Genomic DNA, 26,893 nt, shown 5'->3' on the forward strand with positions numbered 1-26,893 from the left:
GCAAGCTGAAAGCCTTGAAAGCGACTGGCTTCGTATGAATGGAGAATGCAAAGATGTCAACAGCAGCAATAAAGAGGTCAGCTGCTTTGGCGACTTGGCCTGGGAACTTGGCCTATTGGGGTGTGCCACCACTCTGGGCCTCTAATTATTAGCTGCTTGGTTTCCCCGAGGTACAAGTATGGCCAAACAGGCATGCGTACGTGGGGTATAAGATACATTGATATTGATGGAAGTACTTTTAACCCCGCCAAATTTACACGTAAAGCTAAGTCGTATTGATATCGACTCTCGTACTGCGCTACGTCTTTGCCTACGTCGCGACAGCCCACATGTACCGCGATTTACGCATAAGCCACAGCCAGCGTCGTCATTTCTTGGCTGGAGTGCCTTCAACCCTGCTTCTTTATCAGAGATGCATATAGAACGAGCAACTGCACAATTCACATTATAAGAACGATTTTATGATGTAGCGAATGCCTCTGTGGCCGATTTCTTCTATTTCTTTTCCAGATTATGGTGAGCGGACGTAGCTCGGAATCGCCGCCTATAATTTGCCTCTCACCGCCACCGTGTTTCGTTTATAATGTGTTGTTTCGAGACCTATTTCGTACCTACCATGTTCATGACTCCCATGGATTAGAGAATCTCATATGCTATGACTGCATTACGTCATCGCAGCCATATTGGATTAATAAGTGTTTAATTACAGCTGTAGCCCTATGAAAGACTGTGCATTGAAGCCATAGCGAGTTATTTACTGACTCGGCGTTACAAGACTGTATATGTGCATGTGTATGTGAGAATCATGACAGTTGGCAGAGTAGATACAGCAGTCTCAGAGGACCAAATCGCAGTATCCAGGATAGAGTACCCGACTTCAACAACCATGGAACGAGGCATATTTGTAAATTAGATTTGGAATCTTCCCTGGCATACAAACCCCCAAGTAGCCCCCAGACAGATAGCAGGCAGCTGCTAATGGACTGTAAGCCAGTGCCTAGCCAGCCACTTCATGTCTCCATACTACGTGCTAGCATGTGAACGGATATAACGAGCATACGCTTACAAATGCGCTTCAATTAGGCATCACCACAGAAAGCAGTTACAAGCAGTAGTTCTATATTGCTCTCGACGTACGATTTACAACTCAATCAGCCACTTACACTCTTCGCTAGTGAGATTACAGTTATTACAGGTACAAGGTACAGGAACGAGGCTGCAGATGGATGGTGTTGCAGTGGCGGATTAACCACTGTTCCGGCGGCTGGTGCCTCCGCTGCCGTGACGCAACTGCAGACGTCGTCAGCGGAGCCAAAGTACCTGCTGGGCACTAGGACGAACGCATACCCATAGCCTTGCTCGCCGCAGCTGCAGCTCCAGAATCTCCATCACACCTCAGCTCATCCAGTTCCTGCATCGCCGTCGCTGCCGAGCTCTTCCGCGTTGTTTCTGCGTCTTTACTGCGCACCGTTTCTTCTTTGTCTTCTCCTTAGTGACGCAGAGCTCTCCCCAACATGATGAGTTGGTGGTCGTCCTCGGCCAACACGGCGCTCGACGAGCAGATCGAGAAGGCCACGAGCAGCAGCCTGTATGGATGCTTCTTGCTGCAATGGTGACGAAGACGGGCTAACCAGAGGAAATGCAGGGAAGATATTGCGCTCAACCTCGAGATCTCCGATGTCATCAGATCCAAGACGGTGGCGCCCAAGGCGGCCATGCAATCACTGAAGAAGCGCATCGGCAACCGAAACCCCAACACCCAGCTCAGCGCCCTCAACGTATGTTGCCAGCCACGTCCCCTTTGCATTCTAGATCTTCTTTTTCAGTCCAACTATGAGCGCAGCCCTGACACCAGTCTCTCTATATAGCTCACAGACACATGCGTCAAGAATGGCGGGTCTCATTTTCTTACCGAGATCGCCTCCCGGGAGTTCATGGACAACTTGACCTCCCTCCTCCAAGCCGTTGGCCCGGTCGCCATCAATGCCGAAGTGAAATCCAAGATTCTCGAGCTTATCCAGTCGTGGGCCGGCGCCACAGAAGGGCGGTACGAGCTGTCTTACATCGGCGAAGTCTATAAGCGTCTGCAGCGAGAGGGGTATCAGTTCCCTCCGCGGGTCACGGTGGCGAGCAGCATGATTGATAGCAGCGCAGTAAGTAGCCGGAATGACCGCTTTACCTTTTACCCTTCTTTTTCAGGGTAATAGACTAATACAAGTCAAACAGCCTCCTGAATGGGTCGATTCGGATGTCTGTATGCGGTGTCGAACGGCGTTTACGTTTACCAATCGAAAACACCATTGTCGAAATTGCGGCAACTGCTTCGATCAACAATGCTCAACCAAAACACTTCCACTTCCTCACTTGGGAATACTCACTCCTGTGCGAGTCGATGATGGATGTTATGCCAAACTCACTAACAAGGGGCTCAAAGAGCCAAACCCCTCTCTCGACCGCACGCCGACATATCCTCACAAGACTCGCAGCACATCTGCTATGCAACCGCGGAACGCACGCGTCGATGACGGATTCGACGAAGATCTTAAAAAGGCATTAGCAATGAGTTTGGAAGAGGTGGGCAATGCTTCTCGTGGCAGGGCGCCTCCTGTGACCTCGAACGGGCCAAGGACAAGTGGAGGAGACGCTGCCGCCACGAGGCAAGCTGAAGAAGAAGATGAGGACCTGAAAGCTGCTATTGCTGCTTCACTGGCAGATATGGAGGAGCAGAAGCAGAGACATACTGCCGTCTTGAAAGAGCAAACGTCAGGACCAGCCGGCTCATCTTCCGCCACTTTTACGCTGCCCAAGAACGACTACGAGCTAACCGCAGTGGAAGCCGAGAATATCAACCTCTTTGCCACATTAGTCGACCGTCTTCAGACTCAGCCTCCTGGTACTATTTTGCGCGAACCTCAGATTCAGGAACTGTATGATAGCATTGGCTCACTGCGCCCCAAGTTGGCGCGAACATATGGTGAAACAATGAGCAAGCACGGTAATAATGATCTTGCCAGCCTTTTACGACCTTTTCGATGACTAACAAAAACATCCTAGATACTCTTCTTGATTTACATGCCAAGCTGTCTACCGTTGTTCGATATTACGATCGGATGCTGGAAGACCGGCTGTCAAAGGCATACAGTCAGCAAAATCTGGGCGGATATAATCTTCCACCACCTCGTCAATCCTCCGGACCTTACCCTTCAATACACTCACACGCGCCAAGCAACTCAGTTGGTGCTGAAAACTTTTATACGAACCAGCAACAGCCAAGCTATGCGCCATCAGCGCCACCAGGGCAACAGCTGTATCAACTACCGCCTCAACAAGCGATACCGCAGTCCCCCTATCCACCTTACGCTGGAATGCCAGCACCTGACGCTGCACCCGGACCTTATGCACCTCAACAGCGAACTGATAGCTGGAATAACCGGGCACCATCAGCCCCCGATCAGTTTCAACAGCAGCAGCCCCAGGAAAATCCTGAAGAGCGAAGACAGCATCCCCAGCAGGCAGCCTCATCACCCTCAACAGACCCGAACGCTTCATACTACTTCAACACCGCACAACCCTTACAGAACGCTCCTCCCGCAGATGCAAGTCAATCACCATATCCTAACCTGAACCAGTCGCCCATGCCTTACCACAGGGGCTCCGTATCAGCACAGGCACAAGCAACCCCAGTTCAGGCTGCGGCTCAACCCTCACAACCTCCCAACGCAACACCTCACATGCCTGTTCACTCACAGATGCCGCCTGTCTCAACACCCCAGCAGCCATATCAACAAGATATGCCACCGCAAGCAGCACCCTATCAAGTTGGTATTCAGCAGCAACAGCAACCACCAGTGCCTCCGCCTGAGTGGGCTGGTTACGGTAACTACGCAATGCCCCCTGCACCACAGCATGAGCCTGTGCAGCAACAGCAGCCGGCTAAGGAGGAGGCGCTCATTGAGTTTTAATTTTGGTTCTCTAATTTGGCGGAAAGAAAGAAAGAAATATGGCGGCAATTGTCATGAGATGTGGGTTATATTGTGACACCAAGGGGGCTTATACAACGACGCGGCGTTTTTTACGATTGCTGGATAGCGCGTGTGCAGCAACATGGGTATTCCGTAGCCTGTCAGAATGACTACTTTTTTTTTTTTTGGCTTCTTACCACATGAAATCTAAGTCTCGAATCATATGTCTAGCTGCAACGTATAAGTGCTTGGCGTTTGTCTGAAGTTGTGAGCATCTCGGAGCTCCGAAGTTGTAAAGCCGCGTAGTTGAGCATCATGCAGCAAGATCACTAATAGCCAGTTTATCAAAAGGGGCACTCCGCATCAAGTGACCGCCATCTCGTATTCATTATCCATTTTGTCCATTCCGCGAGACTTCAGACCAACATGTTCTTTGCCTAAAGTAAAGGCCATACGCACCAATTGGGGCGGTCCGAACAGGCACGCTGGGGCATTATGACTACTAGTTATTATAGCAGTAGCCAGTTAAGTGGGTATATAAAGGTCCTTCCGTTTGGGCGTTTTATTTCCACTTATGGACTTTTCAGGGACAGCTAAGAATGACGTATGTATATAAAGACCGGGCGATTTCCTATTATAAGATGTCAGTTGGTTAGGTAGCATAGCATAGCATAGGCATGTGTGGCCTTTGGGTTTATTTACTTTTCTTAGCCTGGTGAAACGTTTATTTATTTACTTTATTTTCCTACCTTTCTTTGATTTAAAAATCGCTGCCTTGTATTAGTCGCCGGAGCCGGAGGCCATTTTTTTCGCCCCCGGGACCGGGTGACCCTCTCCGTGGGATTTTGAGTCATCCATCCGAGTGGAATTGCTTCTGCATGAGGTAGGCGAGCCGAGTTTTTTTTTTTGTGGAGGATGACTGCTTAGTTCGGAGATCTGTGGAATAAGGCGGCGTTTGCTAGTTGATGCCATCACTCCTTTTCCTCCTTCTTCTTTATAATAGCTGTAGACTTGGATTTTAATTTCTCTTTTTTCTTATTACTTATCAAATTAAACTCACTTTTGATTAATCAACTTCAATTGCCTTCTCTCTTATTATAATCATCCATAAAGAGAAGAACGGCATAAACATGGCTCCCACGCTCCATCTAGTCCGCCACGCCCAAGGCTACCACAACCTCTCCAAGGAAAACGAAAAGCTCCCCGACCCAGACCTCACCCCCCTCGGTATCCAGCAATGCGCTGACCTACGCGCCCAATTCCCCCACCACGACAAGCTCAGAGGCCTAGTCGCTTCAGGCATGCGCCGCACACTGTACACCTGCATCAACGGCTTTGGCACCGATGAGCTGTACCCCGTGATTGCCCTTGATACTCTACAAGAGTGCTCTGATGCGCCCTCCGACACGGGTTCATCAAAAGAGAAGCTTGCCGCTGAGTTTGGTAAGAAAGTCGACGTTAGCAAGATCCGTGAGGGGTGGGATTTTAAGGGAGAGGGAAGCCTCTTTGAGCCTTCACTTGACAAGCTGCCGGCGAGGGCGAAAGAGGCTAGATTAACGCTGAGGGAGTTTGCTGCCAGCTTGGGAGATGATGCGCACATCGCTGTGGTTTCTCACGGTGCCTTTTTGCACTTCTTGACGGAGGACTGGCATGGAATCACCGATAAATATCGTAAGATTGCAACCCCTTTGCCCCCTTTGCTTGGAAAAAAATACTTGGAAAAGAAAATGAAGAGAGACAACAGGATAAATCAGTCATGCCAGGACATTGTCAACTAACACAGATTTCAAAACAACAGCCACGAGTTGGAAGAACTGCGAATACCGCACCTTTCAATTTATTGATCCTACAGGTCAAGATCCCAACGCTGAGATGCGCGAGACCGACGAGAGCTGGCGCCGACGACACGGCAGTTTGGAAGTCCCCACCGCAGAGGAGCAGCGAGAGCTGCGCCAAATGATGGAGCGAGAACTCGCACCTTTTTTCAAAGTGAAAAATCACATATAAAGTCTGGCAGGATCCAAATGCAAAGCTGTAGACTGTAGAAGAAGCACGATTGCAACCACGAAAGAAGTTAGATGGAACTATACCTTGGAGCATGGGAGTAAGTTTTCAAAGTAAAAAAGAAGAAAGAAGGGACCAGGTACAATATTAGAGTAAATATGCTGTTACACTATAGAAAGTGTCTAGAAAAGGCGACATAGATAGCCGCAAACATAATTAATAAAACTTCAATAATCCATAAAAAGGATATCGTGTCCAGCCACTCTTGAATAAATCGAGAAATAAGCACCAATAGCTGCCTCCATCCATACACTGCTTGGTAAATATTCTGCTGGATCATGTCGAGCCCCTATTTTCTAAGGTGGGCATGGACACTTCGAATAGTTTCCCAGGTGACAGGCTGTATTTCGCGAATGTAAATCGACCAGCCAAGCTCAGATCTACTGTCTTGCACAGGTTCGCAGAGACAGTAGCATTTGCCCTCGGCTTCTGTTGCACTCGCGAACTGTGCAGCTTCGCATTCAGTAGAGCATCCCTTTTGCGCATACCGATCGACTCCAGATTTAAAACGCATCAGTACTCCACTCAAATGAGGCATTCCTCCAAACAAATCTTCCAGCTGAAAATATTGATAATGTGGTGGAAAGTCTGCACAACCAAAGTTCACAACTCGCGCAAAGAGTTCATATACCGCTCCGCTGGTGAACGGGAGTTTCTTTGCAAGTATCATCTCATTGATATGGAAAAATGTCATCGAGGGCTCGAGTCTCATATCTCGGATGCGTTTCTCCTTGAACAAGGTTGGCGAGTCGGAAGGCGCAATTGCTGACGAATTTGGTGGCCAGCAAGATGCATAGACGTACGATCCGTCTGATCTCGGCGTAAGATGCTTCATGACAAACTCATACAAGCTCCCATTTGTGTACATATACTTTATCGAAAAGGGCTTGCGGCTATCTGCTTCATCTGCGCCAGCAGAGCTTTCTGAAAGGGTCTGCTGCGATGGACATCCAAGCTCACTTCCGGTAGAGACGCCGGTATTTGACTTTTTCGAGTTAGCTGAGTGAATATATTAGATGTCATTGTCGATTCAATTCAACTCACAGACTCTTCCATCTCAATATCACCAGAAGCTTGCGGATCTTGACATCTTGCAGGCAATCCCGTAGGTAAAACGAAACGCTTCCACGCAGGCTCTGCTACGGCACCCGGCTCGATATTATCGTGCGAGCGTTTTTTACCGCCCTCAAGCAGTACCTGCGAAGAGTATATCTCCATCGCAGCCCTAGGATATGTTAGTCCATACAGTGTGGTCCAAACTTTGGAGTTCTAGAACCAACTCTTTGGGATCAGTTTCTCTGCAAGATGCAAAATGAACGTCTCTTTCATCCGCCGTGAGAAACGACGGCGATGAGAAGTAAATGATTCACGTGAAGAAAAGTGAAGGTCTGCCGAGAAAAGGCTGAAATCCGTAGTGATGAAAGGTTTCTCAAAATGCAGGGTGCAGATGCGGCAGAGAGAGTCGAGAAACATTCACATCTCTTTCATCCTCAACTCACATAATGAATTGTAACCTGGTCAAAGCCTGAACAAGAGTGCAGAGGGCAAAACTTTTGTAGCGCACCTTCCACGGACGCACCTTCCTTGCGAGGGCACCTGCCAGGCACCTGTCCTGAGAGCTGAAGCTCCTGCCCGCTCTTTCCTTTTGTTTTTATACAATATTGCGTCATTGAGGTTCTTGATACCAGCTAAATGAGGCACCAACTATCAACTACAGCTCAGGGAATTATCGCTGCCAGTATTATGGCACTGCTAGACAGCTGGTGATCATGCTTGATGCACCCGCCTACAGGTAGCTTTAAACACTGGGTAGAGGTATTCACGAACTTTTAATCCCATCCTATCTCGTATGGTATTTGCTAGATATGCGCAGTGCCTACAAGGCAGACTACCTGCATACTACAGGTATCTAGTAGATGGTATCTGGCTTGGCAATGTTAGCACGCACAAGGAGCAAGACATCAACAGAATCATAAGGCTTAAGCGTAAAATTCAGCTTTCATTCGCTACGCTATCATATTTTCATACATGTAAAGCCTTGAGTGCTTCGTCCATCATGGCTCTTTCTCAGCCTCCCAGCCCCTTTAGTCCCTCCAAGATGCTTTGCCCACCTGTTCCCCGAGAACGCCAAACGATATACTTGGAGCTCAACATAACGCGAACAAACATCCATGGCTCGATCTTTTTCAAAGTAAAAACAAGTAAAAAAAATAAAAAATGAGAAGGGGGTAAAAAAAGAAGATGCCAGAAGAAGTAGTAATTAGATAAAAAAAAAAGTTGGCTTGGTTTTCTCTCTCAAAGACTGGTTCCCCTCCACCGATAGGGTATCTTTTGAGAAATAATGGAGGAGTGGTGAATGTATGGGGGTGTAAAATGGCGCAGAATAAAACAAAGAATCAGAAAATCGAAGCGAAGTTTAAAAAGTTGTGAATAGTGTCGCATGATGCCATGCGAGCCGAGGAAATGGCGATGAGATGATTGATTAAATCACATAATAATGGCGGGAATGTCAACGTTAGCCTTGATAGACTTGTGGGGCAGGACGCTGCCACCGTTGACATAGATCTCGTCGCCAATGGTAACATCGTCACCGAGAACAGTCACGTTCTCGAGACGGGCCCAGCGGCCGACGGTGCTGTTCCAGCCAACAATCGTCGACTTGACCCATGCGTGGTCCTTGACCTTGGAGGAGGCCAAAAGGACGCATCGCTGCAGACGAACACCGTCACCAACGACGACGTCGGGGCCAATGGTGACATTGGGACCTATTCTGCAGTTGTTTCCGATCTTGGCAGTGGGGTGGATCAGGACGTTGCCGCCGTGAACGTAAGGCTCGGTGGAAGGAGTGAGCTCCTTGCTTCCCTTTTTGGTGAGAGAGGACAGGTACAGGCAGGTTCCGCTAAGGAAATCCTTGGGCTGTCCAACGTCCATCCAGAAACCTTCGAGGTCGAAGGAGTGCAGCTGGTTGTCAGCAACCATGGCGGGGAAGGTCTCCTTCTCGATCGAAGTGGGGCGGAGCTCAATGCGGTTCAAGACGGAGGTGTTGAAGATGTACATGCCGGCATTGATACGGTTGCCGACAAACTCGACGGGCTTCTCGACGAAGCGGTCGATGCGGGAGGGGTGGTTGGGCTTGTGGACAACGACACCATACTTGGAGGGCTCCTCCACCTTGGTGACCACAATGGTACCCTCATCGCCGTGGCTCTTGTGGAAATCCAGCAGCTCCTTGAAAGGATAGTCGCAGATGACGTCGGAGTTGAGAACGAAGAAGGGGGAGTCGTCCTTGGCAAGGATGCTCTCAGCAAGCTTGAGTGGGCCGCCAGTGTCGAGGGGCTCTGTCTCGACAGAAAACTCGATGTTGATGTTGTATTTTGCCTCGTACTAAAAGTTTGGGGATACGCAATCAGTCTCATATGTTCACGTCGTCATTGGAGGGGAAGCTGATCTAGAGGGGTAAAAGATCTGTGCGACGAATCGCAAGCAGGGAATGTTGCAATGAGGGGTCGAGTGCGGCACTCACTTCTGCCAGGAACTTCTCCATAATCTCAGGACGATAGTTGACGGCGAGGACAATATCAGTAACACCGGCGGCAACGAGGGCCTCGATCTGGTGCACAATCATGGGCTTATTGCAGAACTCGACAAGAGGCTTGGGGAGCGTCAGGGTCTAGATGGCGTCGCACAATGGTTAGTCACTGCGTGGGTGATGCTGCGTTTGTGGTGGTTCCTCCCCCTCCATCCCCCCCATTTCGCATCAATGCCATGGTGGGATGCAGGGCTGAGGACCGTATGGCGTAGAACGTACGAGAGGGCGAAGGCGAGTGCCAAAGCCACCGACAAGAATAAGTCCTGCAGAGGGAAGCTGTTAGCTTTGCCATTGGAGCAAGTAACCGTTCATGGTAATCAGAGGCGCGCCGTACCCTTCATGATGAATATCTGCTGTGATGCGGAGGTTGTAAAAAGGGGGGTAAAAACAGAGCAATAAACTAGTATATCAGGTAGAGAGCGTAGAGAAGAACGAGCGACAATGCAATGTCGCAAAGCAAATAAAAGTCGACTCGAGAAGAAGAAGAAAAGATGGCCAAGCTGTAGTGTTTTGCAGAAGGATGGGTAGAAAAAAGAAGAAGAAAGGAGGGAGAAGACGTTCAGGTTGGCGTTGGCCGTCTTTAGGTGTCCAGATGTCAACGGACACGAAGTCACATCACGCAGTAGTACGGCGCGCCGGGTACTTGGTGGCTGCGACTCCGTAATGCCTTCGTACCCTTTCATTTCGCAGCAATTCACGAGGCCTGCGGGGCGCCCATTAGCGCGCTGGGCTTAGCGGTTCTCGTACAGGCACAGCGGGAGCTCAACACGGCCTAGCACCACTTTTTACAGCGCCGCACACGGTCCCTGCCGCCCCTGAAGCAGCGCCCAGTTGCACTCAATTGGCTGGAATTCCAGGTGTCTTCAGTGCACCACGCATTAACAGGCTAGCACCACCACTCTAAATGATGGCGACGAATTTGAATGGCTGTACTGCCGCAAATAGTGCCACCTGTAGTGCCGAATGCCCTCCACAAATAGTGCCACCTATAGTGCCGAATGCCCTCCAGACTTAGTAAGGTACCTCTGATAGTGTGTAGGAGCTTTGGCAGGCTGTGTACCTGTATCAGACAGACACGAGCAGTGCGGGGGTTCAGTGATCAGGGGTCCTCTCCAATTTCAGACACAGGGCCAATCAGCTCTAGCAATGGGAGCATGAAAATTTCCCACGCGGCTCCAAGGGAAGGGAAAAAAGCTGGAGGCCAAATTTGAAAGCGGCCCGTGAGGCTGGCTGCTCCGTAATGATCCGTATTATCATGCAATCCGACTTCGTGACGATTGCCATGGCACGTATTACACGTAGAGGGGCAGCATCCTAACATACGCTGGCTTTCACTCAAGTGCATACTAGGTATTACGGAATACCCATGGCAGGCAAAGATAGTAATAGCGACGCAGCTGGAATGGCGGAGCATAAAACATCAGCTGTGCCTCGAGATCTGCGAGCGTTGACCGCACAGCAATGTCTCGCCTCGTCTTGCCTCGCTGCCAATTTGACCGAGACCGTCCGACTAATACATACACCAACAGCCGCATCCGGTGCAACGCCATCGCAGCGAAACCCCTCTATCACACACATACGTGCAAGTACTGGTACTACCTATCACGCAAGCAGCTCGCATAGACATATATTGCTCTTTCGTATTCTAAGAAGCAGGCGCCAGGAATACCCTCAGCTCGTGGTCGGCGAGTGCCACTTACATCCAAAGGGTGGCTCGTAAATCACTCGCGCCAAATAGGCTGTCAGCACTGTCTTTCTGTTGCCCCTTATTATGCTGCTACTGCGGCTCTCCTGACGTTAATTACATCAATTAATGCCTCTGTCCACAATATTGAGCACGTGTATACCTTCATGTCACATTTGAATTTGAATTTAAAGAGAAAAGTAAAGTTTTAAAGCTTTCGTTCTGGTTATTCTTCAAATCAAGTATCTAAGTACTCATTAATATAGAGATGTAGCTTTCACGCTACTCATACATACAAAGTATACATCTTCCCTAGGTACTAATCAAAAACTCCATATAATATCACAAGCCCCATCGCATCGCATCGCATCGCATCATCATACTCGATCCAGCCGTAACCAGCACCTGCCACATCCCATCCCATACCCTTTCGCTAATCTTACAATAAAACCCAAACGAGAAATGAAGAAGAAAAATCCCAAAGAAGGCTCCCCCTTCCTCTCCCGGAAATAACCATGTCCTCATCCCGCCCTCCCGTTTCATCTCCCCTCGCCAAGGATTTTTCTTCCACATTCAGTCTAGTTGCGCCTTGTGTCGTTGGTTTGCTCTTTTTTTTCCTCCTCGCAAATCCTGATCGCTCCCGCGGGATGAGACCCTTGGCCTGGCCTGGTCGGCCGCGGCCAGGGCCACTAAAATTAAAGAAACGTTTCGTTCTGTGTGGCTTCATCGGCGGTTGCCGACGCCTTGACCTAGCGGCTTTTTTTCTCTCCTCTTTGTTTCTCGTACCTGAGCTATCTTGTGCCACATTACGTAGGTGCCAAAGCCTCGGGTTCTTAGGGTGTCTTGTTTTGACTACTGCTCATACTGTCGACGTGAGATTGCTGGTGCCGAGCATCACATCACGCCCTCGCACTGACTTCTCATAACAATCATCAGGCAGTTAGTTAAACGGAAAAACGCAAGCATTTGAAAGATGTTCAAATTTCGTTATTCATACATCTCGTGACCGTTCTAGTAACATCACATAACACAATAGCCAGACACGAAGTCATCATAATGAAACAAGAAAAATTCATAATCTTCATATCGTCATTATCGTAAAGCTCTTAATTTTTTTTTTTTTTTTGGTAATCTTTCTTCATTCATCTTTTTTTTTATCCAAAACCGCATTCATATCTCAATCATTGCTTTATATCATCCAGTCCGACCATCTCATTCTCGCCTTCTTTTTTGGTTTCATTTGCGTCTTGACATCATAAAAAAAAAATAGGGGTCATCAAACAATCGCTGGCCTTGGTTCGCACGACAAGGACTCCGCGTCGTTCCAGAGGAATAAACAATAGAAATAATAAATGAAGTGAGAAAAGGTATTGCCAACCTCGCTTCTGCCAGACGCCTTGAAAGAAAGTCGAGGAGCCATCCTTGTGAAAGGCACGGCCATCTCCTCTTCGTTGCGAATGCAGAATTATTTTTATCATAAACAAAAACTCCTCATAAAATCCGAGGCAGGTCATAAAGATACTTGACCTCCATCATCATGAAAGGGTTAACTACTACCCCATGACAAAGCGAGAGAGAGAGACATGTCGTCAATTCAATAGAAAGAGCGACCACCTGAGACAGGCTGGTTCGTATGTAAAGCCTGCCTCTAAAAGAGGCTGGAAGGGGAAAACTTTTTGTTTCTCAACACCGGTAATGAAGCCAGCTGATCCAGGGAGTGTAGGTCGTTATAGAAAACGCCATAAAAAATTGGAAAGGTAAATATCAAAATGATGAATGCAATGCGCCTTGACTCTAAACACATTGCAGAGAAGAGAATCAAACCAACTTCTAGAACAATGGGGGGGAAGCCACCCAAGGAGCATACCGGCCGCTGTAAGAAAGATGAAATGTCTAAGAGTCGTTTCATGTCGTCATAAAAGTCGTTGCAACATGTGCGTTACAAAAATGCCTCTTTTATCGCTAGGTCCTTTGTGCGTGCTTTTTTCGGTTTTTCTTTTTTTCTTCTTATCCTTGTTCACACCCACATCAAATCGCAGCCGCCGGAAAACAGAAAAGTAAAAACAAGGTTGGCGCGGTGATGGTTATATCCCCTAAGGGACTGCCGTGAAGCCTTTCAACCACGTGTATATATGCGCCATGGCTGCCTGTGGAGGTCCAAGCCAAAACCAAGAGGGAGGGAACGTTCAAAAATTTTGTAGGTAAACAGCGCCGTGAAACTCCGAATCCGATCCAGGTATCGAGAGCCCAGTCTATTCAAAGGAGGCAGTGGAACTGCTGCTCGAGTGAGTGCCAGAGCGACGACCGTGGCGCTCGTTGCTGTCCCTGGAAGATGTAGGGCGGCTCTTGCGGCGGGTATCAGCATTGGCCGGGAGTCCTTGGACAATACCATTGCGGGCAAGCATGCCGCCGTTGACGGAAAAGTTGCGGCAAACCATGAATGCGCGCATGGCGGCGTTCTCTTGAGCCAGCAGATCAGACTCATATGCCAGGTCGGTCTGGTACTCGCGGCCATTAACTAGGACAAGGCAAGTAAAGCCATTGGGATCACGGTAACACTCGTACGAGGGGTCTGTCCATCCTCGGCGCCGGCAGAGGCCTATTAATAACAACCATTCGTTAGTATTTTCATGCTTTTGAAACAAGAAAGCATCCACATTCAACAATTGCTGTCAAAACAGAAATGACAGGTACAAAATACACTTGTAGCAACATGTCAAGGCGTGCTGCGCGGAGACCTAATTCAACCGGCTTCTTGCAGCTTGTAGGATGCCCGTATGAACCAAGAACTGCGGTCTAGGAAGAGAAAATAATACAGGAGAAATTATAGAGAAGCAAAAGAAAAGGAAATGCGCAATTGGAACAATCCTTTGCCTGCACAAAGCCACCTCACACGAAAAGGTCGTTCCAACACCCAGGAGGTCGATTGAGCGGCAGAGAGCACCTCAGATGCCCCCTCCGTCTCAACAGGCCTTCTGGCCGCCAAGGTCGCCGTGGTGGCCGCGCAAGGCTCGATTGATTCCCCCCGAAATCTCGTGTGGGGGTGGCGTATGAGATTTCGGGGCTGTCGGTATCCATTGGGTTGAAGTAAACAAAACAAAGGCAAGAAAGCTCAATTCATCAACTTACTCTCCAGGTACTGCATGTAAAAGCCACCCATGTTTTCCGGTAGTTGCCAATGGATCGTGAGAGGGAGAAGGGGAGAGGAATTGGGATTTCAGAAAGGAAATTGCCCTTGGTGTGGGAAGAGCAGAAAAAAAGTGGAACAGAGCCTAGATGCGCCGCAGATATGCGTATGCGTGTGTACGAGTAAGAAGATTTGGAGTATGGTTTTGTGTGGCAACCTCTGAGAGGAGAGAGACCAGAAAGCTTAAAAGCAAGTCAAGGTGTAACCAAGGAGAGATCTAGGGTGATGAGGTCCCAACGAAAAGCGAGAGGGAGACGAAGGGGATTAAGAACAAATTAAAGTAGACAGCGCGGGCTCGGCGGAGAGGCAGCGGAAACGAAACAAGTTCAAGAACAGAAGCTGGCCAAAGTCCAGGGTGGAGCACGAGGACGGCCGAGACGGAGGCCAGGTGCACCGCTCCGGTAGCAGCTGCGGCGGTAGACAAGATCCAGCGGCGAGGGATGTATGCGCGCGCGTGTACCCGTACGCGGGACGTGAGAATCTGCGTCTGGATGCGTGTATGTTGTATGTAGGTTGTCCTGGTCGGAAGCTGGCATGGGGGAGGCCACAAGGGTGAGCAGATGTGCAATATGTCCGCGAGGATGTGTGTACTGGCATATTGCCATGCATATGTACTATGTAGGTGTCTGTCCGGTCTGGATGCATGTACCGTGGTCTGTAATGGCTACCACTACTACTATAGATATGTATGCATGTCCTGATGCCTCGTTACCACGCAGGGCCAAGGGCCTTGTCGCAAAGTAGCATGAGCCGGTCCTTTGGCGAGACATGTGGGCTTCATCGCAAACCTCGTTGCTAGCGCGGGGCCGAGGGGTGTCTGGAGAGAGCGAAACGCGCGAATGGACATTGATGTGAGCAGCGATGCGGCTCTTGGAAAGAGTGTGACCCCATCGCTGATGTGTTGGCAGCTCCCATCGCCAGTTGTTTTTGCAAACCGCTGGGGACTAGGCCGCTCCACCACAAATGTACACTTCGGTGGCAGAGAGACGCACCGCCTAACCATTACTGTAAATGGCCGTCTCCCCATTTGAAATAAGTTTCGCCCCAGCGGTGCCGACGAGTCGTAGCATGGACGGAGGATGGAGATGGAGGTGCTAGGGAGGGAAATGGTAAGGTATGCCACAAGCTAGGAGGGACCCAGCGCCAGCATTCGGCCGTTCTGGCCTGGGTTTTTTGTAAAGGCTCCGTTCACCTACCTGAGCCAACCCAGGCCTTTCGTCCCTCTCAGCATGGCTTCCTGGCTTCTGGAGGTCTTGTTCTCTCTGCTGCAGCGGTCTCCCTATGTCGGCCGTTTTGGCCGCCGGAAGGGTCGCGTCTGTAGGCGCCCAATCCCCTGTCTCCAGCGGGGTCTACCCATGTTTGGCGCTTCGACCATGTTCAACTGAGGTCGCACGAACGATTAATCAATCGGCGGCCAAAAATCATCAACGGCAAGGGCGTACCCCTCGTGCAGTTCGTCATCAGTTTGGCCAACGAAGTGGTGGCAAAAATACACAAAGGGAGCGAAGCTGGTGCGATCTTCGACGATCTCCTGAGCACGACCGCAGAAGTATCAATTTATCCCAAGTACTCATGGCAAAGCAATTGATAATATATCGTGAGGTGAGCCGCACAATGCGTGAAGTTGAGATAAATGTATCTTGGTAGCCACCATCGCCCAATATATCCCTCCGAGATCTATGGCATAGCGGCCGCTAATGCACACCAGAATCCCACAGATATCGCCTTGTGCATATATCTGTGTACCGTAGGGGCCTTGCGTACAAAATACACTGTGATCAGTAACATGAAATTGCTCTACGGTGACTATTCAGAATAGTAGATTCAACGTTTCCATTGCACCATTGCATGCATGGAATAAGTGTACGCATGGAACACACGCATGCTACTCGACGCATAAACACCTTCAATTGTGCTCACAACCCTGGAAATTGGTGGTCAGCGTGCTGTCGTTTGGTTGGACTGGTTCACTCCAGGTTAGCCGGCGGTGGCTTCGATCGCCGGTTTGAAGAGTAGACGTGTGTGCTGCTCATAAGTGATGATGAACCGTCACACATACGTAAGGCACGCTTTCTTTGACTATTCCTTTCCTCGTGTTTCATACATCTATCAGCCAAAGAGCCAATTGGCCCTAGGGCGATATTAGCAGTCTCGACTATAACTGGATAAACCCGGTGTACGCCTCAGGGAGAAGAGGCTTGGTAGAGGCTATCCTACACCTGCCCGGAATGTGTAGGCCGAGGCACAAAGGGAATAGTCTCCTCGGTGCTCCAGACGTCGGTGAAGAGGCGCGAAACCTGTAACCGCTTGCATGAAAGTGAGCAGACCACAATCGTACAGAGTTTTAGGTGATAATCATACTCCATGCTCCATCCTGCTCAAGTCATTACAAAGGGTCTAATCTCTTTAGCGTCGCAGTAGTTTGGCTGGCGAATAGTGGGCCAAGACCAGACGGACACAAGGTGATCCTGGTTTCTGAGAGAGTTGTCCAGCGGCTGTCGAGCTGTAACATAATATTGCTCACATACATTGGACATGAGGCCTCGTACGAATTCTCTTGATACAGGTATGCTTTCCTCGACTCGCAAGCGCGCACACAGTGTGTCGTCGCCGCACACATGGTTCCAGACTTGAACGGAGAACAATCGTGACAATTACGGTGAAGGTGACCCGATTGATTGGCCAGATCTGCGAAGAGGGGGGCGCAAGGCAACCGGAGGCAGACGCCCTCGGACCCTTTGACCCTCTTTAAGTGTCTTTTGTGAGGGGGGGGGGTTTTTATTAAAGGCCGCATGCAACGATGAGCTGGCAGTGCCGCCGGCTGATATTAAAGCAAACACACGCAGCGAACGGTTCGTCGAAGCAGCAGCTGCCATGTACAAGTACTCGTGCTCCGTGGTTAGCACGCCTGTAGGTATGCCGACCTCTGTGCCATACCTGGAGTACATCAACAGCGACACCCTCAGTAAAATCCTCATATGCGCGGGGGTCCGAGCGCTGACGCGGAGCTCTTACACTATTCAGAGCTGTGGATGAGTATGGATGACGGAAAGGCCACTGCGTGCCCGGTAGAGGAAGTGCTAGCAGCAGCAGCAGAGGTACGATTGGACATACTGTATGGCCTGAATGTAGCAGGAGTAATACCGAGACCAGGGGGCCACCTTCGGCATCAGCTCCTCTCAAGCTGTTTTGGCAATTGGTGAAGAGAGGCCCTGTACGAAGCACTTGTTCTTCATCACCCAGGAACCACAAGGAGGGAACCACAAGGAGGAGAAGGCCACCCACGCTGGATGACACTGTGGTCTGGGGTAAATATCCGTTACCTCTGCAGCGAAACTCCGAAATACACTGTGATATGTGTGATGGATGCTAAAAAAAGCATAACAGATGAGCAAAAGGGGGGCCGGCTGCTTGGGCCTAGCACAAACGTAGCTCGGCGGCGGATTGTCAGCGAAGCTTGTGATTCGACAATTGGACAGCTCCTGCGACCGAAACACCACTCATCGCTTGCCTAAGGTTTCGCTAGCTAAATTGCCAGGCGAAGATACTTAGAAAAGCCCAGCAACAAAGTCCCTTTGTCCGTAGCGCCAAGTCGAGGCCACTGCATGACCGGTCTTTGGGTGGGAAAAACGCTCGTTAGTGTCATGCTGTGTCCATGGGCTTCTGACAGGCCAATGGCGGCCGAATCGGATCCGGCTGCTGGTTCCAGCAACCTGGGCGCAGCCGGTAGGAGGCAGAAAAATACGAAGCAGAAAGGTCCTTGGACATTCGACGAGGCTAGGACATAATGGTGAACGCGTGCTGTCAGTGTCCCTGTCAAGGTCAAGGAAGAATGGCACTCGATGGAGGACTCGCCATCTCTGGAGCGGTGACGCTATCGTTTTCGGACGCTCTGAGCCGTCATATTGCTTCTCATTAGCCTGCCTGGCCTTTGCGTCTACTGCATTTCGACATGGTTAATTGGATGCAGCTGCACACGCCTGGCGCAAACTGGCTACGCTTCGTGGGCAGCGAGAAGACATGGCAGAGGCAAGGTTGCGCGTTGTTTAGATCAAGAAACAATTTGCTACATTCCAGCCATCTTGCCAGGTACATAATACTTGGCCCAGACCTTCTACGTCAAAAAGCTCCCGGCAAGCAGGGATAGCTCCTGCCCTCTGGAGGCAATCGTGGAATCTGGCCTATCGGAACCCAGACAGCAAGGTACCTGGTACTTGCGGGCTGGCCAGAGTGTTACTAACGAATGAGCCATTAACACGGCCTCACGCCACTCGCTGCAGCCTCGTAAGTACATGTATACTACGACTGTAGCAGTATAGACGACAGCCGGGTCTTTGGCACCATGTAGCGCAACGTATGCCTTGACATCTCCGAGGGCCTCAGACTCCAACGCATGCCCGCGGGCGCCAGGCTCATAAAGGACGCTGCATTTTCCTACAGGCCTGGGGGCCACAAGCGCCCTTTGGACATGCGGTTTTGTGTAACCCCTATGCAGTGCGTGCCCATCAGGCCGGGCAATCGTGGGAGAAGGTCCCTGCAGCGCCAGGCCAAAGGCGGGAAATAAGAAGAAAGGAAAAAAAGTTTCAAGAGACGCTCTGTGGCAAAGAGGAGAAAAAAAAAAAAAAAACTTCTGCGATCCACATCATGCAACTGCCCACTTCTGGCTTTTCATCCAATCCCGGTCCCTCGGTGGCGGGTGAACGATGGGATGTGTGTAAGCCTGCCTCCTGAATGGATGGTTGCAATTCATCGGCAGAGGACAAGAGCAGATATACCCTTACTCTGTAGGCAGATCAGATACGGAGAGGGCATGCTTGTACCTGTAGGATGAGAGAGAATAGCTTCCAGTTCCCTATCCTACTAACAAGTTCAAGGCGTTGCGGTAGTCATGCTCGTAACTGTGCCTTTTCCGCCTCTGCCCTAGAGCAGAGAGAAAGAGAGAGATTGCATTCCCCTCTTCTCACGCTCTGACTCCTCGTGCATACAGCAAGGAAATTCAAACTTTCTATGCGGTTGTAAGAGAGTTAATTTGTGCAAGTGTACGGAACAAAGCAGGCAGGCTGTCCATGTAAGGCGGCCGCATGATATGCGGCCCTATAAGCGGAGGGGGCGTGTGCGTGAGGGCTGTGCCATTTTGCGAGAGAAGAAGAGGCAAATCGTTCATTAACTCCTCTTACATTAAAAAAAAAAAAAAAAAAGAGTGCATATGTACGGCGTAATGATTGATGATCAAAGGCGACGTTTCCTGAAGCATTGAATCCTCTCGGGGCTCAGGGTAACGCCGCAGAAGCCGATGGATTCAGCCCATGATTCATGAATGAATGCTCTGTTTCTGTTGATTCATAAGCTAAAACTGTACGGGTAAGCTGTGGCTTCAGTCTAGTAAAGGGATTATTTAGCACAAAGGGCTTGTATTGGAGATTGTGACTCTTGGTGTTGTGAGGAGGAAGAGAGAACACTGCTACACTCATACAGACTGCTTGCGGACACATCGGGTAGCATGTGCTACAAGTACGTATCTCGCACCCATGTCGACGAGAATCTATTCCAAAAATATCAGCTCTCGATAGCAGTAACCCACCCTTGGCCCAGCGATGATGTGCAGGCCCAGCGAATGCGGTGTGGCGCCCCTCCCATGAGCCTTCACCCGAGACATGCTTCAACTAGTGCTCTCCAGAATCTGTACGCGGGAAGAGGCATACAGGTAGTATTGAGATCATATCAAAGTATGCGACAAAAGGAGGGACAATTACCTCTGTGTTGGGTAACCTTCACAATATACTTGATATGGGCGAAACAGCGTCTGAGAGTGGTGCACAAGTGCAGTAAAAGATATAGCTTGCTTCCTTCACACAGCAGCTCGAAGACTTGGCATTATCTTGGCGGATGAAGTCGTGTGGGGAATTGGACTAGTACGGAGTACTCCGTACATGCAATGCAGGGCCATCCCAACAAGGAGCCTTCCACCGTATTCCGTGCTTCTTTCGGCATAACCACCCCCAGGCAGCCTGCTTCGCGAAGGAATAAGCCCGAGCTACAGCATTCAAATGCCAACTTTGTCACTTTTCACGTGTGCGGGAAGATCGTGGTTCCTTCTATTTGAAGCGAGTTGCTGTGATGATGGCCACAAATGGCATGTTGATATGCTCTAAACGACTTGATGTACATTGCTTTCTTCATTGAAATCCTGGCAGCTTGTGAGCTGTCAACGCAAAAAAACCCAGCCAAGCGGTGGCGGACTCCATCGTTCTTCGGCCAAGTGGTCGGATCGGCCATGAAAACCTTGTCTACAGTCCCGTCCGTGGGAGGATCGGATAGTACTACTGCCGCTGCTAGGTACTATCGGCGGCATTGCTAGACCCGCTCTTCTGCCATCTCAAAGCGTCTCGACGTCCATCGACGAAAGATCGAAGACGGTACCTATCTACCCTCGAGGTACACGTGATCATAGTAAAGGGTTAACCCGTATCATTGTGCGCAACGATTCTCCCTTCTCTCTCTGTTAGCTGATGGAGGATAAATCACCGGGCAAGCAGCGGGTTAGTGCTTTTCATTGACTCCGCTAGAATGGATAAGCACTGTATGGAACCTAATGGCCACTTCTAACAGGAAAATTTGGCTGCCTGTTCGCAGTTAGAAGCCCTCTTTCGACGAGAAGTAACTTCGAATCGCGTCAACTCTATGCTGGGGAATTGCATAGACGGGATGAATCGTTCCGATCCGGTCATCCTCATCAAATATTTGCTCTCCCTTGGTATGAGGCAACACCTCCCAAAGGTCATCTCCGAGAAGGGCCTCATCGGCTCGCGAGGCAACTAAACGCCACTTATTCTGTGCGGAGCTGAGGCCAGATAGAACGTAGCAAGTGTGGTACGCGTCAGAGTACCTGTGAAACAGTATTAGCACGATTGCTCTGCAGATTTTGTCCTGATTGAGAACACCCACTTGCTAGGCTTGTCCCTCATGCCACCCCTCCTAGACATGTCTTGACAACAGCAGAGGATGTAACGAATCAATGCATTTCGGCTGAACAAGCTATCGTCTGCATCCGTGTCTTCCAACGGGCGACCTGCAGGGCCAGCTGTCGGCCCCTCAGGCCCGCTCAGACTGGCCTCAATCAGGGGCCAACATCCACCAACCCAGTGGCTATAACAGCCGTCGACAAGCTTGTTCGTGCGGCCTGAAAAGCCACCTTCTGGAGCATACTGTCGAGATGAGAGCCAAGAGATAAGACGTGGAACATCCATGTACCTATCATGACAGGGAAAGAGTCAGAATGCAAAGCTCTCGTGGCACTGCGTCAATAGACGACACCCTAGATCGAGACTTACCGTCTAATGCTTCGGTGTGGGGAATCAATAATTGAGAGGCATCCTAGAGCGCAGAAGGCATATGCGCCATGCGCCTCGACCCCGTGTTTGGCTGACACGCCTCCCTCGTATGTTTGGCCTGATTTTTCCGTTTAGCAGAGTGGCAATTTAGACAGCAAGGCCGGAATACATCAAGGGAAAGGAGGCGACTTACACGACCGCACCCATTCACCCAGACCACTCAGGAGAGTTGTGTGGCCGGCGGCATATGCAGGAGAGTCGGATGATAGATCCAAAGGTAAGTTGAGCAGAGAAATCACAACAGATGCACAGTAGGCCCCCCTAAGTGAGACATTAGTCAAGGTACGGTACCACGACATGGACGACGATCAAAGACATACCTCACATCTTCTTCGCCTCCAACAGCCATCTGGAAGCCACCATCTTCTTGCTTGAGCTGGCACAACCACTTCCACATGCTTCTCCTGTCGACCACTTCGAAAGCCTCATCCCCGCCAACCAATGCTAGCGATAGAACAATAGCGTAGGTGGTGGCAAGGTGCGATGACTGGCCAAAACCCCCTCCGAACCCGCCCGTTTCATTTTGTATAGGGCGCACTGTCTCAACGAGCCTGGCACGATAAGGCTCGAGGTCCTCACCGAGGAGAGACAGGGCATTCAGGCACCAATAGAAGAACCACGGCCTGCTGGGATCCATTCCCACAAACATTCCCGGTAGCGCTCCTAGCTGCTTTTTCACGAACCTGACATGTCGCTCCTTGTCCAGACGAGGGATGCCATGGGCGTTGACCTGACTGTGTTCTTTGCCAGTTAAGAAGGGTAGAACCTCATCGACCGTGTCATCCTGGATGTTCGACGAGTCTGTCTCTAGCTCATCGCGAATCATAGGAGGAAACATGAAGAGGCTGGGGATGGATGCGCCTTGCTGTGCGCCAGCCGCCGGGCCAGCCTGTTGTTGCTGTTGTTCCACGCTTGCAGCCATTTTTCTCAGTTGATGCTTAAAGATTATTCGAGAGCGTCGAGATTTCATGATGTGGACTCAGAGAGGTTTGTCATCTCTTTTAGCCACGAGAGCATATGCCAACCCCGCTCATCTTCCCACCTTGCTGGCGCTGTGAGCTATTAACAAACAAACAAACAGCTTAACCTAATGTCAGGCCGTAACTGAACAATAGAAATTGGAAGTCGTAGCGGCAGCATTGTTCCCGGCAATATCCCGGCTACCAATTTTAGTCCCGTCTCCCCTCAATACTCAGCACTCGTTCTCCAATATTGATTGTATGGGTCCTGATCAACGTGTGAATATCAATAAAATCGTAGACATTTTGTTAGGTGCAAAAATTCAAGCTGAATTATATATATATTGTTAAATAATTGCAAAATTACTGTTGAATGTTGTTGGAAGAAGGTAAGTACATGTATACATGGAGACGCACTATGGTTACTATCACTAACAAGTCCTAAGATTGTGTAGCTCAAAACATTACCAAAATTTACATGTTGTGTGGCTGTTTGCTTTAAGTCTATCGTTGGTGGCGATCTTTTGAATGGAGGTTGAATGAGTTTCTGCTTGGGTTGTTATAGATACAGCTTCAAGCTAGCCTCTCTCTTGAGCCCATATTTTCGCCGCTCAGAGCGTCTCTTTTCAATAGACTCTATGATTCAAGGAGATTTCTTGCAATATTCTTATAGGTTGCAACACTTGCTTCCTCCCTTTCTTTTTAGACGAATATCGGTAAATGTCTCTGTTTCAAATAGTGACACTACTATCCTTGAGCCGATACTGGGGGTGAAACAACCATCTCCTTACTGGGCCTGTGCTGGTTTCTTGGCTCATGGATAGCTAAATTCCTGACGATTACAAGGATGATACTACTAAGAAGTTGACAACTAGAACTTGGTTATCAATACCAAGCAGTTGTGAAACTAGAGTGATGATGATAACTACTCCTTGCTATTATTCATCGGTAGCTACCACTGAACGACTGGTGAAATTGAAGACTCCAACTTTGTGCCAATGACACTCTACCACAAATATCACGACGCGATCAAGCCTTATCAATCAGCCCATCTCCAGCCGACGAGCCGGTTACTATCTCGCCACATATAGGGCAGAATAAATCGTGAGCTCGGATGTATCCGGATTACTATGCTACGCTACTTTATACGGTGAGACAGTGAAGCACGTTACTTTGCGAGTCACACGATAATACTGCTACCACTCGCTTGGAAGACGGGATGGCAGCCCGTCTCGAGTCATGGTACTATTTGCGGAGCCTTCTTTGTGTCGGCTAAATGTCGAGGATTGTTTTTGATGTCAAACAGTTCACGGTTGCTCAGGAGACGATGTGTCCTGCGAGGATTCACGTATTGTTTTTTGCGCTGGCATTTGGCCCTAAAACACATCATGCAAGCTTAAAAGGCAAAATGTAGGGGGCTTGGCAGATGGCATTGATGTTTTGTTTCCAGGCAGTAAAGCTTATGAGAACGTCATGGGTCCAGCACAAGACCGAATTTTCTAGATTAGAGGATCAGAATTGGATACTCCGTACAATGGCATGTCTATTCGCTTAAGGAGCTGTCACGCAACAAGGACCCTTGTTAACGAAAATCTTCACTTTACTTGTGTAATACCTGCTTCCAGCTCGGATAGGACAGGAAACGGTCCCTTTACTAATACAGTAACATGTTAATGCGGGCAAAAGAGCTTGTTTGGACAAAATCCGCCGAGCATCTTGCTTACTGTTGACGATGCTGTATGCGTTGGGCTGAGAGGACTAAGTCTTACTATTATTGGTACTGTACTGATTATAATATCACGAGCCGCCGGATATCTGCCACCGGCTATGCAGCACGCCCTCGGCTCGGAGTGGGCTTCTTCTGCTCTTCGCCCAGATCTTCAAAGTGGGTAATGTGATCTTTTGTCTCAGACAGGCGAGGGCAGGATGCAACATCAGCAGGCCAGAAAGCCTGAGGCGGGGTTAGGCTGGGACACGTTCACTGCCTCTTAAGCAAGACCGTTTGCCTGTTGGGTTGTTTATTAGCACTGCGTCCGGCTCAAGCATCTCAGCGGGCCTCTTTCAATGCTCGATGTCAAGGGCGATGATGGTGCGTGGCGCTCTGACCCTCCAGACCTTGATTCTCGGTGGCTGGCGATGGGTCTCCTAGGGGGCCTTGCTCTTGCTAGCAGCATCGCCAGGATTCAGAAAATAGATCGTGCGGTTCAGTCTGGCCAAACCGAGCACGTTTGAAAACGCGCTGCAGCTAAGAGGAAAGAGGCAGGGCAAACGGACATCGTGCAATGCCGTGGCAGGGACCCGCGGCGGTTGGGCAGCGGAGCATTGGCGGCAGTTCCGTGGCGAGGGAGAGGTCCGAGGAATCTACTGGAAAATCAGGCGAGAATTGACAAGCAGTAAAGAAGCTGCTCTTCCGGAGCCGTGAGAGTGCATGATAGACTACCGTCACTGCCACTCGTTTAACTATAGAGCAGTATCCTCTCTCTCATCTGGGGTGCCCGCACTATCGGCAACGGCGTCACGGGCTGTAAATCTTGACGGTTAGCGGCCCCAGAAGCTCCAGCTCAAGCTTGGATGGTGCTGAGGCTAACAGATGGTAGCTGTTCATCGCTTAGCAAACCAAGTATATTTTAAGTTAGCAGCAGGAGGAGGCAAATAGGTGGCGTCTGCGCCTATCACCTGCTCTGTATCATGATGATCGAGGCTGATTGAGACGATGCTGGCCGCATCTGCTTGACTCGACTCGGCCATCACCGAGGCAAGCAAACCAGTAAAAAATTTTCCTTCCATTGACAGCACTTGCAATAAGGTGATCGAGGTATCGTTACTTTGCATATGCTCGGTCGAATAAGCCTGCTGCCTGTAATCGTCAAGCTAACAGACAACGGGGAAGACGGTATCTATCCGAAGGCGAATACACCACTACTACCTTACTGTTTAAATCCCGAGTCCCTACTCTTGTGCAATGCGATGGTTAACCTGATGCAGCAGTAGAGATCCAGCACATGGGACACCCGCATGCATATCTTAATGATGATCGATCGCAAAAGTATAGGTGAGGACCGATCTAGCTGTATTCCGCCTGGGCGCACATCATTCCTGCAAGCCTCGTCGTAGGAGGCACCTGTATGTCTCGGATTCACTTTACTCCCAGCCCGAGCATTGTGTAGCTTAGGTCGGCATGGGAGGCGAAGGTGAGGCTGGGAAGGGCAAATGGATTGGGCTAGATGTCCTTCGTACCCAGGATTGTGCAAGGTACAATTGTAAGTCCGAAGTAGGTATGACAGGGCAGACTGTCTCAGCACAAGCGTACAAACAGAATACTTGTTCTAGGTAGCCAGACTTGCCGAGTCGACTCAATCATAATGATGCCCAACTGAGGCTGCGCTGTTAAAAGCCAAAAGGCATGAAAAATCATCCGGAACATCAAGTAGGAGCACTCCAACACCTCCAACTACTACCCCAAAGCTACCGGTACTGACTGAAAACCCCAGGCTATTGGCGGATTCCATGGCAGAACGGCCATGATCGGTGATAAGGGTTTAGCTGGAATCTTAGCTGCTGCTGCGTGCACGCCACAAAATGACAGCGCATCACTCCTTTGCCGTCCAGGCAATGCATCAGCGGCGGGCAACCAACGAGTAACAGGCTGGCATGTGTACGAGGATCCCGGGACTCTGGGGACGAATGGGGCAGTCACCAGGATAGCAGGCCATCGTCTTGATAGAGGGAGGGGCGCTTGTTCTTGATTTCTCGAGCTCATGTTGGAGTTGATCCATGGCAGCTGGAGACGGTTGGATTTCCTTGCACCAGCAAGTCAGTATCATATGCGTATAGATCAGACTTAGACGCCGGGGGACGCCCTGTCTGGAAATCTAAACGAATCTGCTACGAAGTTCGACGCCGTTTCGTATCCACTTGTTTTGCCTTTTCCTTTCTTTTTTTCGCTTTTTTTTTTTTCTCTTGGTCTTCCGATGGACCCTTGCTGCAATGGGACTTTGACCAGGGAGTCCTGGGTGGAGAGGATGCTGGGGCTGATGTGGCCTGCGCGAATCGTGTA

The 26,893-nt window shown here is 49.8% G+C and overlaps 7 protein-coding genes across 7 annotated transcripts; 2 read left to right on the forward strand and 5 right to left on the reverse strand.

The window, feature by feature from the left end:
• Positions 1-1,170: 1,170 nt before the first annotated feature.
• Positions 1,171-4,642, forward strand: GGI43DRAFT_409928 (ESCRT-0 subunit protein VPS27). Its single transcript, XM_083206568.1, has 5 exons — positions 1,171-1,588; positions 1,646-1,778; positions 1,869-2,153; positions 2,227-2,995; positions 3,055-4,642. The coding sequence occupies exons 1-5, from the start codon at positions 1,515-1,517 to the stop codon at positions 3,960-3,962; spliced, it is 2,169 nt and encodes a 722-aa protein (XP_083058494.1). The 5' UTR covers positions 1,171-1,514; the 3' UTR covers positions 3,963-4,642.
• On the forward strand, positions 4,643-6,218 carry GGI43DRAFT_409930 (histidine phosphatase superfamily). The gene is made up of 2 exons (XM_083206569.1): positions 4,643-5,633; positions 5,761-6,218. Exons 1-2 carry the CDS (start codon positions 5,093-5,095, stop codon positions 5,967-5,969), a joined length of 750 nt encoding a protein of 249 aa, XP_083058495.1. The 5' UTR covers positions 4,643-5,092; the 3' UTR covers positions 5,970-6,218.
• On the reverse strand, positions 6,219-7,680 carry GGI43DRAFT_409932 (uncharacterized protein). The gene is made up of 3 exons (XM_083206570.1): positions 7,307-7,680; positions 7,071-7,251; positions 6,219-7,011 (listed from the first exon to the last, which is right to left on the reverse strand). Exons 2-3 carry the CDS (start codon positions 7,242-7,244, stop codon positions 6,316-6,318), a joined length of 870 nt encoding a protein of 289 aa, XP_083058496.1. The 5' UTR covers positions 7,245-7,251; positions 7,307-7,680; the 3' UTR covers positions 6,219-6,315.
• A 325-nt stretch (positions 7,681-8,005) lies between these two features.
• GGI43DRAFT_409936 (mannose-1-phosphate guanylyltransferase) lies at positions 8,006-10,272 on the reverse strand. The gene is made up of 4 exons (XM_083206571.1): positions 9,950-10,272; positions 9,835-9,878; positions 9,550-9,696; positions 8,006-9,410 (listed from the first exon to the last, which is right to left on the reverse strand). Exons 1-4 carry the CDS (start codon positions 9,954-9,956, stop codon positions 8,514-8,516), a joined length of 1,095 nt encoding a protein of 364 aa, XP_083058497.1. The 5' UTR covers positions 9,957-10,272; the 3' UTR covers positions 8,006-8,513.
• Positions 10,273-12,557: 2,285 nt separating this feature from the next.
• Positions 12,558-13,305, reverse strand: GGI43DRAFT_409940 (uncharacterized protein). Its single transcript, XM_083206572.1, has one exon. It carries the CDS (start codon positions 13,206-13,208, stop codon positions 12,948-12,950), a length of 261 nt encoding a protein of 86 aa, XP_083058498.1. The 5' UTR covers positions 13,209-13,305; the 3' UTR covers positions 12,558-12,947.
• Positions 13,306-13,551: 246 nt separating this feature from the next.
• Positions 13,552-14,459, reverse strand: GGI43DRAFT_385625 (double-stranded RNA binding motif domain-containing protein; the record flags this gene model as incomplete). The annotated part of the gene is made up of 2 exons (XM_083203675.1): positions 13,552-13,898; positions 14,429-14,459. 2 exons carry the CDS (start codon positions 14,457-14,459, stop codon positions 13,552-13,554), a joined length of 378 nt encoding a protein of 125 aa, XP_083058499.1.
• Positions 14,460-21,119: 6,660 nt separating this feature from the next.
• Positions 21,120-22,799, reverse strand: GGI43DRAFT_385626 (protein farnesyltransferase; the record flags this gene model as incomplete). Its single annotated transcript, XM_083203676.1, has 5 exons — positions 21,120-21,372; positions 21,432-21,737; positions 21,818-21,935; positions 22,011-22,138; positions 22,198-22,799. 5 exons carry the CDS (start codon positions 22,797-22,799, stop codon positions 21,120-21,122), a joined length of 1,407 nt encoding a protein of 468 aa, XP_083058500.1.
• Positions 22,800-26,893: the final 4,094 nt, after the last annotated feature.

This window comes from Trichoderma evansii (genome assembly GCF_050947405.1).
Source record: "Trichoderma evansii strain SZMC 28006 chromosome Unknown GGI43scaffold_16, whole genome shotgun sequence".
NCBI classification, from domain to species: Eukaryota; Fungi; Ascomycota; class Sordariomycetes; order Hypocreales; family Hypocreaceae; genus Trichoderma; species Trichoderma evansii.

Bases quoted from the DNA above. Each gene is read 5' to 3' on its own strand.
- GGI43DRAFT_409928 (XM_083206568.1), top strand. From the start codon at position 1,515: ATGATGAGTTGGTGGTCGTCCTCGGCCAACACGGCGCTCGACGAGCAG. The intron at 1,779-1,868 runs GTATGTTGCCAG...CTCTCTATATAG, and splicing joins CCCAGCTCAGCGCCCTCAAC to CTCACAGACACATGCGTCAA. The intron at 2,996-3,054 runs GTAATAATGATC...AAAACATCCTAG, and splicing joins TGAAACAATGAGCAAGCACG to ATACTCTTCTTGATTTACAT.
- GGI43DRAFT_409940 (XM_083206572.1), bottom strand. From the start codon at position 13,208: ATGAAACGACTCTTAGACATTTCATCTTTCTTACAGCGGCCGGTATGC.
- GGI43DRAFT_409932 (XM_083206570.1), bottom strand. From the start codon at position 7,244: ATGGAGATATACTCTTCGCAGGTACTGCTTGAGGGCGGTAAAAAACGC. The intron at 7,012-7,070 runs GTGAGTTGAATT...AACTCGAAAAAG, and splicing joins ATATTGAGATGGAAGAGTCT to TCAAATACCGGCGTCTCTAC.
- GGI43DRAFT_409930 (XM_083206569.1), top strand. From the start codon at position 5,093: ATGGCTCCCACGCTCCATCTAGTCCGCCACGCCCAAGGCTACCACAAC. The intron at 5,634-5,760 runs GTAAGATTGCAA...TCAAAACAACAG, and splicing joins TGGAATCACCGATAAATATC to CCACGAGTTGGAAGAACTGC.
- GGI43DRAFT_409936 (XM_083206571.1), bottom strand. The intron at 9,697-9,834 runs GTACGTTCTACG...GACGCCATCTAG, and splicing joins GCACTCGCCTTCGCCCTCTC to ACCCTGACGCTCCCCAAGCC. The intron at 9,411-9,549 runs GTGAGTGCCGCA...CCAAACTTTTAG, and splicing joins TGGAGAAGTTCCTGGCAGAA to TACGAGGCAAAATACAACAT.